This window comes from Anabrus simplex, chromosome 7, assembly GCF_040414725.1.
Source record: "Anabrus simplex isolate iqAnaSimp1 chromosome 7, ASM4041472v1, whole genome shotgun sequence".
NCBI classification, from domain to species: Eukaryota; Metazoa; Arthropoda; class Insecta; order Orthoptera; family Tettigoniidae; genus Anabrus; species Anabrus simplex.
In genome coordinates this window covers 227,519,147-227,531,820 of record NC_090271.1, presented here as the reverse complement: position 1 = coordinate 227,531,820, position 12,674 = coordinate 227,519,147, and the positions used below count along the sequence as shown (strand labels likewise).

Genomic DNA, 12,674 nt, shown 5'->3' with positions numbered 1-12,674 from the left:
CAACATTGCACACCCAGGGTATGTTACGATACGTCACATTATGTAAACAGTAAATGCATACCTGGTATCAGTTATGTGGCTGAATCAAAGCTAGGAAGGAGCTTGAGTGCCAATACCGGTACTTCCTTGGCCGACTGCAAGCCGTCTGATGCGACACGCAAATGCCCAAATGCCGTTTTTATTAGTTAGTGCACATAGGACATGCTAATATAGCAGCTGTCATCTTAACGACGTAGGCGCACGTCTGATACGACACGCAAATGCCCAAATGCCGTTTTTATTAGTTGGTAGTGCACATAGGACATGCTACGATAGCAGCTGTCATCTTAACGACGTAGGCGCACGAAATTTAAAATCTACATACTTTTTGACTAGTTCTAACGACATGGGCGTGGATTTTGAACTTTGGGTGCCGACACAACATAACACGTGACCGTAACGTCACGACCACGTGCTCTTGATTGTAAAGAAAGCCACGTGCTTGGCGAAGTGCTTTATTGACAGCTGTCATCTTAACGGATCCTAACCTCACTTTTTAAGGACAATAGAGCATCGCTAACCTCACTGCTGCCATCTTCATGGCGCTAAACCCCACTAACGCCACTTTTAGCACGTAGTGGCGCAGAATGTAAAAGCCATGAGGTTTTATTTACTTTTTTATTTTTATTTTTTTACACCAATCAAGGTAACAGCTGCCATCTTGACGGAGCTAAACTTCACTGTTGCAACCTTATGCATGTGGTGGCGGACAATTTAAAATACACGTGCTTTGTAACAAAATTCTGTTACAATGAAAGTAGTAGGGTCGCAGCCATAATTAAGGTACATCCCAGCGTTTGCTTGGAGAACCGAGTGTAGGACGGTGTACCTTAAACAGCTGTAAATATAGCAGCTTCCTCCTTCTCCTCCATATAAGATGCAGTTTTACAGATAGGCAGTTATTTGCCGGTTGCAGTGTAAAGCTATACATCATATCTACCTGTAAAACATGTTTATGTGTGATCTTTATAGTGCGAGTTTTTCAAGACTTGGCAATCTTCAACGACATAAAGCTGTAAAGCATAACTCCGAAATACATGCATGCAAACAATGTACTGCTATATTCAACAGTCGTGATAATCTCACATGTAAATTCTAAACCCATTTGTGTAAATTTACCAGTAGAACGCATAGCGCGATATAAAGAAGTGCAATCCAAACGATACAACATCGTCTCAGCTTACTACTACATGTTCTGTTACAAACCTCACACCATGAAATAAAGAGGAGATGCATAAGGAAGAAAGAGAACACAACGTACCTTTTCCATCAGAGCTTTGTCATTCTACTTTATTTTTTAAGCCAACATGTTCTGTAGCTAGGCAAACATCTCGAGAAGAGAAGCAATACGCTTCTTCCCAATCAAATCGTGTTAAGTTTTTATCTGCTGGTAACACTGCAGAAGCACATGCCGCATCAAAACAAGTTCTTCCGTTTTCTACACATCAACTGTCCACACGTATTAGCAAAACTCTCTTACCCTAAGCAGATGTAAAAAGGCTAGGAGTGGGAAGGAAGCGGCCGTGGCCTTAATTAAGGTACAGCCCCAGCATTTGCCTGGTGTGAAAATGGGAAACCACGGAAAACCATTTTCAAGCGCTGAACGATTGCAACTCCTAAGGCTTATCAAGATGCAGGATACACAGAGTATGTACGGGAGATTCAAGAAATAGAAGACGAATTACGCCGTAAGCGTATTATTGTGTAACATAATCCCGTCCCGACACAATTTTTTAAAATGTAACAGCTGTTATGATAACAGCTTCCTCCTCCGACCGGACATAGGCGGAGAAGAAGAACCACGGCTAACAGGTTAGCAACGTTCCTCCTCCTCACTGTTAATGAGGTTAGCTCAATCCCTCCTCCTACGGAATAGTCCTTTATCATCAACATTGGTGTGTGCTTCGACATCGTGCGCTATGGAACAGAAAGAACAAGTCTACACGGTTACGGACTATCATCGTTATAACAAAACTGTCCACGTGCATGCTGTTCGCATGCTAATATGCAACATCTTATTTATCTCACACAAGTAAGGCTATTACGATGTTCTATAAAAATGGAACCTTATCCCCTGATTCATTTTTACCGCCAGGATTATCTACGAACGCTGCTCCTTTCGTTAATAATTTTCGGGACATCCTTCCTCTCCACAGTATGATGTCAATCGATGTAGCTTTATGCAGAACCTGTCAACGTCATTACAAGAATCGAGGTCAAAATGGTGATTAGGATGGACCAAATGCGAGGATTGAACAATGTACACAGTGTATGGATGAACTTATTCCATTCATTTCAGTACATGATCAAGATAATTCGGAAAAGGAACAAATCACATGAATAACAAGAACTGGATTGTCTTCTTTGTAAAGCATAACATACATAGTATAGTACAATATATTTCATAAACACTAAATATTTTGTTTAATTTGAATGTTGCAGGAGGCATAATTTCGAAAGCATGCTACCTCTTCGCAGAAAGCTGTTGAAGAGCGCATAACCTTGTCGGCAGCAAAACCAAGATTGTTGTAGTAGATTGTTTTAATTTTGAAAATGAAATATTTCATTGAATTCAAAATGTTGTACTTATTGCATCCCTTAGCCTCTTGTTCGACTGCTGGGGGCTTAAATGTAACCAATGTACTTCTTATAGCACTAGGTGTTCTGGTATGAGCCCATGTATAGGATTTCCCCATATAAGCCTGGATATAGCCGCCATCTTGCGCAAGCGCCCATGGCACTCATCTTTCTCCATAAGAGGCCATGTATAGCAGCCAGCTTGTGCAATCATCCATGGCCAGCATCTTTCACCATAAGAGCTTATGTTTAGCCGCCTTCTTGAGCAAGCGGCCCTAGGCCGTCTCATAAGGAGCTCTGTATAGCCGCCATCTTGTGCAACTGGCGTCGGGCAGGGCAACTAGCGGCCACCTACCCATGGGTATGGCGATATTTGTAACAGTTTATTGTAATTGGGACTAACTACTTCCACCGAACACGTACTAGAACTCACTTGTTCACTGTCTGAACTGACTGCGAAGGCCTGACTACACGTTATAATTCCCATGTTAGGTCCGTATTGAAATGTACGTAAATACAAAGTATGTTACAAGTGGTGTTATTTTTTATATCCACCTATTCAATACAAAGAGATCTTTTTAGAAATTAAATATTATTACAAAATGTTAAGGGACATGTTTCGCCCATATTAAGGGCATCATCAGCCTCAAACCATACAGGATTAAGTTTGTATTGAATAGGTGGATATAAAAAATAATAACACTTGTAACATACTTTGTATTTAAGCCCTGACTAATCGAGTAGGCAATGGCGGAAATAGAATCTATTCCTGCAGTGTTGCAAGGAAGTGGTGGTCACACTGTCAAGCGGGTTAGTCAATTGTGGGTAGGTGTTTGGTACAGATTTACATCTGCGGTTAGTGGATGAAAGGCTGCGTGTGGTAAATTTTACTCTCACCTTTTTCGCAGAATTCCTGCTTCCAGAATCTATTGGTCAGTTCTTGTGAAATAGGACTTAGGAGTTCATTACCAGTAGTCTTGAATCCTGGTAGGAGAGCTTCCTGCCTAGGTTCACTGATACGAGGGTCTGAGGATAGTAATATTAATTCATGTGTTAAGAGAATATGAAATTTAAATATTTCAATCACAACCGGCGCCTCCCTTTATTACTTTGTGCGACCTCCCCACCCCACCTCCCCCCTGCAACCTCCTATCGACAGGGCAACCTACAGGACCATTGATGCAGATCCTGCATAGTAAAATGTAGCACCTGTCACTTTCTGTTCTACGGTTGATCGTAATCCACCTGATGGATTGAACACAAGATATGGCGGGAGCGGGCGCCAGATTATTTGAATTCATGATTTAGGGTCTTAAGTGTGTTTTGTTATGGATTACTATTATTACAATACAGCAAGCTTCTATTACATAAAACTAGATCAGTAGGCATGGCACACAATCGGGAATGGGCGCAATCAATCTATCTCAGATTTATTTTAAATAACACTGCACGTCCAAGTTGAATAGGGATCTCACTCAACTGCCGTGTTGCGGATACACTTCCGTAGGAACACTGGAGGGAAAAGCCGACGACATTTAACAATCCATGTACGGCGATGACTCCACCCTCAATCGTAGAGACTGTAGGCTCCTAACGAAGAGTTAACATTACTATGGCCTCGTAGGAAAACTGTACGTAAAAGTTGTGCAAAACTATTTTCGATCTTCCATGATTCATAATCTTTCACCGAACAAGAATACATTTTCACAAACTTCCATCTTCAGAAAAATCAATTATTTCAATATTCTTCAGTAGTCCAAGTAACAGACCCAAAAGTACGCTTTGAATACTACAGTGGACAACCTGCTGACGATGCAGAAGATGGGGCAAATTTATGTACCCACCGTATTAAACTACCACACGCAGTACCAAAGGTGGGAGCGCGCGGAACCATCCATCCCTTTCGCCTCCTCGAGAATTAACAGATTTTTTTCTTCCATACAGAATGACGTTTTAAGGAAGATCGCAGCGATTTCCCTGAAAGGATCTATCGCCACCTTCAGGAATCACCGTACCAGGCAAGTTGGCCGTGCGGTTAGAGTCGCGCAGCTGTGAGCTTGCATCCGGGAGATAGTGGGTTCGAATCCCACTGTCGGCAGCCCTGAAGATGGTTTTCCGTAGTTTCCCATTTTCACACCAGAAAAATGCTGGGGCTGTAGCTTAATTGAGGCCACGGCCGCTTCCTTCCCACTCCTAGGCCTTCCCTATCCCATCGTCGCCATAAGAGCTATCTGCGACGTAAAGCAAAAAGCAAAATCACCGCGACTGAAAAACAATCGCAGCAAAAACCACGATGAATTTCTTGAGTATACTTCGGCAGGTAACCCAGAAAGCTGGGATGTGTAGGATAAATAAATCAAACGCTAGAAAAAAAAAATTTCCAACGAGCCCCTGGCGTGATTTTTAAAGCAGAAGAGCGCGATCAGCCCCTATTGGTTAGGAAGGTAACGAAGATGATTATGGATATCAGTGGATCAACGTGAAGGAACATCATTCGAGGAATGAGCGTAAGCAAAATCATAGAAAGGGCGGGAAGCCCAGGCGATGCCCTACAGCTTTACAATGTCCCGAGTCCCCAACACTTCACGATAACTTAAATGATATTTCAGAATATATGTGGCCAGGGTATGTGTCACACAAAAATATCTTTGACTTATCTGAGACTGTCACAGAAAGCACGAGCATATGATTGTCATTGTCACTCATTGGTTGCGAGCGGCCAGTACAAAAATACTTCTAGTTGATATGACGACAATGTCGGGTCGTATTTTTCGGAAGGATCCAAAACAAGAATATACTGTCTCAAAGTATCTTTAACTCCTACCATAATATAATACAACTAAGTTTAGTCCAGTCAATGAGGTGCAATTTTTTCCCTCTCACTAGTTTTGTCAACTGTCCACGTCCACCTTAGACATGCGAAATTCTCGTCTCGCTGGATTCAATACCTAGCTATCCCAAATATTTTAATCTGCCACAAATTACAAGAATCGGGTGCTAAGTGGGATGAAATCTGTCAGCCCTTCTACAAGCGTCGTATGTCTTCCAAGTTCCACTGCAGACAAATGTAGACTTAGTTCGCATTCTTTTACTGTCCTCAAAATACTTATTTCGAAGAAAAAAAGCATACAAGCACCTGACATGTAGAATATATAACCTAAAAAATGTAATAGATCGCATAGACCTTCTCCAAATTCCCTGCTTGTGGCAGTCGCGCTTAAATTGATTGATGGTGTCCAACTATTCTGTCACGTTTCCAAGTGGAATTTCTGACAACTTTTCAGACAAGTGAAACTATATTGGATGCTCACCAGACACTCGCCCGTTTCAAGCGGAACAGAGGACGAGGAGAAATATATTGGACAGGTTTCAAAATGGCCAAATTCAATACAAATACAAGCTACCTTGCAGATTATATAATATTAAGCACGCTAAAGCTTATATCATTAGTCAATATTTAAAGCAACGTTAGATTCCTATTTCCTTGACCTCACTCTTACAAGCGATGTCATTAGCACCTTTCTGAAAACCACCTACCAGCAAGTACTAAGATGTAACACGCAGGCTACTGTCATAGACCTACATACCTATTCCGTCGCGTTCGCATCCAGCACATATCTCTCCCACAAGCGATGAAATAACTTGTAGTCCAACAAATTCCAGTATCCCACTCTAAGTGTAAATTTGAGATGCCCTGCCTCCCTTCAGTAAAGATTATCGTCAGTCCTACACTATGAGATGTTACTTGGCTTGCTGGTTATCCTCTTAAACTAGTTTGATCACGACTGATTGTGAACTGATGTAGTTTGCTATCTCACCAGTACCCAGACATCAAATAAACAGCTTCACTTAATATGTATGGCGTGCGAGACAAGAAAATCACGAACTCTTCCGGCAGAGCACATGTTCTCTCTGAACTGTGCTCATCCGCCAAAAACAGTTTCCACCGGACAAGCTCCAAACGAACCTCACCCTCACAGCCCGCCTACCAAACCACGGACTGCAGTATTCTACCTGCCGAGAGTACTTACACAACTCACTCGAGACGATTTGACTTGTAAAACGTTAGTCGAGGATTAAAAAATAAGCATGTTTATCGGGATAGTTAATAGGATTAAAGCATGCCTTGTCTACATACTCTATGCGTGACCAGTGCAGTTTATTTCGTGACCGAATGTCGTCCGGCACAGGGAGTCGCCCTTTATCCAGTGCAGATTGTCTCTTTTGAGGGCAGGTAAGAGGTAGGGCATTCTCTTGCCCTTGGGATGGGAAATTATCTCTGAACGAGGATAAGCTAATAAAGCCAACTGCATACGGACGTGAAAAGCAACGGGAAACTACGACATCCTTATGGATATCCCAAGAATAGTAACTATGACAAAGATTCTAGGGGTCCTTACTGATCATGGAGTTCAGATTCCAAGATCCCAGAAGAGAGAAGAGGTGAGGCTTCTTAGATCCTTATCACACAAAAACCTTGCTAAGGAAGATGAGGAAGAGAAGTAAAAGATAACTTGTTTTAGCACATGGAATGTGCAAAACTCAAGTACCAGTAAATTAGAAGCCAAAATTGCTATGACAGATTATCAGCTGGATATTCTAGGACTACGGGAAACATTATGGGCTGGCAATGTCGACTTCAGTTCGGGAGATTTCAGAATAGTTCACAGTGGAGGTGAACTGTCAGGGAATAATGGAGTAGCTATTATATTTACAAAGAAATGGATGCATAATGAACATCTACCAAGTGAATTATACAACAATGATAACGTTAAAAGCTAAACCAGTTGACGTAACAGTGATCATGTATACTTAACAAAGACAAATAGTAAAGAAGTAAAAACCTATGACTGTATGGAAGAGTAAATGGAAATTATTAACAGCAAAGACAATGTAATGTATTCTAATGAGATATTTCAATGCATGAGTAGGCATTCACAAGGACCTCAAGCAAGTTGGCAAGTTGGTTTGGGGAGAATGATTCCAGAGGTGAGAAGTAGTTTGAATGTTAACAACAAGAGATGGTTTAACCCAATACATGGTATGAGGTTCCAAATAATAAGTTACTCATCTAAAGCACCAGGTGAACGCTGGAGATAATCAGATTATGTTTTAGTAAAAGATAGAATCAAGTGATATCTACTCATCTTTTTCTACTTCATTCTCTACTGGTTTACCATGGCACTAACATCGAAGGTTTTCGGCGAAGGAAGGATGGGAAAGTGCTATGATCGAGCAGGTAGCGGCCGTGGCCTTAAGGTACAACCCCAGTGAAAATCGGAAACCACGGAAAACCATCTTAAGGGCTGCCGACAGTGGGATTCAAACACACCTCCCCAATGAAAGCTGCGCGACCATAACTGCGTAACTAACTCGATCGGTTGTATAGTCGAGCTGCCGGCCCTGACAGACTGTGATGCAAGGAAAAGAGAGGAGGGGAACACTTCCCAACCTATGGCGATTTGAAACTATAGATATATAACCTTGAACACACTTTATGAATAACACTTATGAATAACACTGTGCCATATGATTTTAATGTGAAATCACTGAAAACAAAGCCTTCGTCTATTTGATGCTTTAATTAAGATACTTTAGCACAAAAAATTATGAGTTCTGCTAGTGGATTGCACGGTTTGCATTGCCTGGCTAGTGAAAGATTGACATTTGCCATGTCTGCATTTTAAAATGAGAACTGTGCTAACAAGAACAGTTTGCCCCTGCATACAGTTCTAGATTGCTGGAAGAAGTGAATGACAGTTCTGTACAGCATTACTACTGGTGTTATTTCTCGAAAATATGGAATGTGTATCAAAAGTGTATTCTACTATACTACTTTGAAGTGTAGGGAAGTTACAAACAAGAACAGATTTGTGATAGTCCTGATGGACTAGGGTATATAAACGTAACAAGTATACGGCTGAATAATCTAACAGAGGTATGTATTTATGATTTTTATTCTATTTTTAACTACCTCTGTAAACCCGAACCCTGCATACCGCAGAAAAAAACTTCCGGTGTTCAGGATTTGTGCTCAGGACAGGTTTTACTTTAGCAGGTATTTGAGTTCATGTTCCAAATCACTAATAACGTACACAGAAGCAAAAGTGACGAGTCAGCTCGGCATTACGAAAGTTCAAGTCATTCAAGAGAGACAATCTTAACCTCAAAATACACACTTCTACAGTACAAATATGAGAAAACAAAAAAACAAATCAATCTTTATGTATTCTCCCATTGTGAACATACAATATCATGCAATACAACCAGTACCTGCAATGAATAGTATAAAGTTATCATGCATAGGATCAGTTTATATATGCACTCCAGTTAGCATAGTAGATTGGTTTGTCAGGTTTGCCCAGAAATGCAGTGGAAAGCTACCTCGCTCCCCATTTTCCTAGCATGTTTATTCAGTACAAGCTACGTATGGCAGCTGACAGTGGAGCTTTAGGGGACTAAACAATCCTTGGAGCTGATATACTGTATATATTACATCGACTAAATGTGAACTAGCCACAATCACCAAGAATATATGATACAAAACATAATACAAGAACATAGGGAAAATGAAGCAAATTAAATACTCACCTTTGCAAAATCTATCTTCAAAGTGCAGCATCCAGAATAAATATCAGCGCCACTGAGCGCATCCTTTGCACGCTTGGCTGAGTCCACACTATCAAATGTACAGGAAGGTTAAGGAATAATACAAAAACAATGAACAAATTCAAGCTAAGTGAAGTTTAAAAAAAAAAACAAGTAATTGAAAATGCACAATTGCACAAAGCAGCACACCAACTACAATGCCAGATGCAATTGGAAGAAACAGCACGATTATACAATAAAACTTTCATAGACTTCTTGCCTGTCATTTACAATTGTGTAGTCAATGGTGTCAGGCTTTTAGACGTTCAGCACAAGAACGTCCATAAAGAAAGCAAACAGTTCTACAAAAATGTTTGAAATAAGCCACAACACTTGGTGGGGATGTGGTGTGTATTCAGAACATAAGGCACATTACATTCACTTCAATAAAACACTTGCATTGGCCAGTAATTAAATGTTGTCTGGCTACGTGAGAAACTGGGAACGCTCCCAAGTAATCTTTTTTTTTATTATTAAGATAATTTAGTCACTTTAACCCTAAGGTCTTATCGTGACTTCTAACTGTAGAATTTAGATTAAATTACAGTAGGGTGAAGAATGAAAAAATATAAGAGTGGTATTTTAAACTGAACAGGTAAATTTTTGAATAAAGACTAGTGTCTTTGAAAAACTTAATTTGTTTGCACAGTGAAGGAGATGATGTGTCCCCTTAATATCCTTAGGTATACCGTGGTACTAGCGCCATTTGTCATACAGTGAACAGTCTGTTATAATGTGCTTCACAGTCAACACACTATTGCGTGTTGTTCAGATGGGAGGCTGTTTCTTCTCAAGGAGGTAGCTGTGACTTATCTTGGAGTGGCCAATCCCTATTCTAGTTATTAGGACTTGATCTTGCCTGTGAAGGTTGTGAAGATAGTGTTGTACTGTAGATTCCGTTGTTACTTCGTGGAGTTTGCTGTTCGAAGTTTGAAGCCATTTTATCCTCCACTGTTGGTATAATTTTGTTTTAGCATAGGCAATAATGTCAGTGTGAGGGGTAGCTATTGTTAGATCGCCTAGTGGGAAGTAAGTAGCGTCTTTAGCTGCTTGATCAACAGATTCATTGCCTTGAATACCTCTATGAGAGGATATCCACACAAGGATGACTTGTTTGCCTTCTTTCATGATGTTAAACAACAGTTTTATTTCTTGTACAAGGATGTGTTTTGATGATGTACTTTCGACTGCATTTAATGCACTTTTTGAATCAGAAAAAATGGAGTTATTACAGGTGCTGGTTTTCAAAATATATAACATAGGCATACAGCTCATTAGAGAAGACTGTATAGTAGTCAGGCAATCGGTATAGCATGGTACGTTTAGGATATATAATCCCACATCCATTTCTTTCCTCACATTTTGATCCGTCAGTATAGATTGCAGTGTGCCTTGGGTATTTATTAGAAATTTCAAGAAATAATTGATGGTAGCGAGATCTGTCAGTTTCATCTTTGACACTGTAATTTATTTCAAAGTTAATTTTTGGAAGGGTAATAGTCCATGCTGGGACATTAAGAGAGTTGTCTGTGAGGAGTATTGGAGGGATATTTAAATTTAGTTCTTCAAGAAACTTGGCTATTCTGACATTGAAAGGCTGTGGTTGTGATCCTGATTTAATGAGTGTACCTTGATGCTTGTTAGGAAAAGCATACAACTTAATTCTTGATTCACTCATAGTTGCTACCTTGAGCGCGTACGTCAAACTTAGTTGTCTACGTCTAATTGTGAGTGGTGGTTCATTTGCTTCTATTTGAATTCTGGCTACTGGACTGGTACGGAAGGCTCCTAGAGCAATTCGAAGAGCTGAGGACTGGATGGAATCAAGGATTTTGAGTGAAGACATTCTTACGGAATTGTATACAATGCTGCCATAGTCTAATTTAGCCCTAATAATGGCTTTGTACGTGTTCATTAGCACTTGGCAGTCTGCCCCCCCAGTTCTTTGCTGCCAGGATCTTCATTATGTTCAGCCTTCACAAGCAGTCATCTTTAAGGTTTTTCAGGTGAGGTATCCAACTTAATGTAGTGTCGAATAAAACTCCTAAGATTTTCATAGTTGTTACTGTTTCAATTTTGTGATTGTCCATGTACAGCTCTGGGTCTTGTACAGTATGTTTACATTTGGAGAAGAGTATGCATTTGGTTTTAGTTTTGGAAAACTTGAACCCTGTAACTTTAGCCCATTTTTGGATATTATCAATTGATTCTTGAAGTAACTTGAGTAGTTAATTTATTTCTTCCTGCACTTAGTATAGTCAAATCATCGGCAAAAAGGCAAGCCTTTACTGGTAGGTGAATGTTGGAGACAACGCCATTTATTGCAACGAGGAATAATGTGACACTGATGACTGATCCTTGGGGACCTCCATTGTCAATGGTTACTTCATGTGAAAGAGTTCCATTTGTCCTGACTTGAATTCGGCGATCTTTAAGGAAATTATATATGAAGTGAAGCACGTTTCCTGAAAATATTATGTTTCATCAGTGTTTCAATTAGATAGTCTTTCCACACCATGTCATATGCCTTCTCAATGTCTAAACTAACAGCTATGAGGTACTGTTTATTTAGGAAAGCTTCTCGGATTTCTGATTCTAAACATATCAGAGTATCTGTTGTTGAACGTGCTTGACGAAAACCATTTTGTGCATCACTAAAAAAGTGTATATGTTCCAAATACCAGAGTAATCTCTTGTTAACGATTTTCTCCAGTAGCTTACACATTGCATTTGTCAAGGCGATGGGATGATAATTATCTGGGATCAAAATGTCCTTTCCTGGTTTGAGTATAGGCACTACAATAGCACAACACCATTGATCTGGAAATAGTTTGGAACTCCATATATAGTTGAAAATAGCAAGTAGATAATTGAGTGCACTATGTGGAAGCGGTTTTAAAAATTCATATGGAATGGTGTCTGGGCCAGGACTAGATCTGCCGCATTTGTTGAGTTCTGTAACCATTTCTTGTAACTGTAAAGTATCATTATAAGCATATTTCACTGTAGGTAGTTTCACTTAAGTCTATTGGATCTAGAGTTGTTTTCATGCGAAGAAATTCAGGTTCATAATTGTTATCGCTAGAGATTTTTGAAAATGATTCAGCCAGTTGATCAGCTATTTGTTGAGGTTCATTTACAATTGACCCAGCGACTGGATCTCTTAGAGAGGTAATACAGAATTTATTGTATTTGCCACTTATTCTTTGGATTTTATTACACATAACTTTTTGTTAAGTTTGGCAGGTTAAGGAGGAGACGAATGTTAACCAGGAGGTTTTCTTACTTAATTTTATTTTATTTCGTGCTATTGCTCGGTGTTTTTGAAAACTGATATTTTCAGGCGTAAGATTTCTTTTATATAGGTAGTAAGCACGGTTTTTATTTTTGATAGCCTCTTTACAGGAGTC

The 12,674-nt window shown here is 39.9% G+C and overlaps 1 protein-coding gene across 3 annotated transcripts in view; it reads right to left on the bottom strand.

Annotated features, from left to right (window-relative positions):
- The window catches only part of sm (smooth), a 427,005-nt gene that overhangs the window by 224,988 nt on the left and 189,343 nt on the right, over positions 1-12,674 (bottom strand). For all 3 annotated transcript variants that reach the window (XM_067151588.2, XM_067151590.2, XM_067151589.2), the window contains exon 5: positions 9,208-9,304. In XM_067151588.2, coding sequence (XP_067007689.1) covers positions 9,208-9,304 — 97 coding nt within the window. The remainder of the gene's footprint in view (positions 1-9,207; positions 9,305-12,674) is intronic.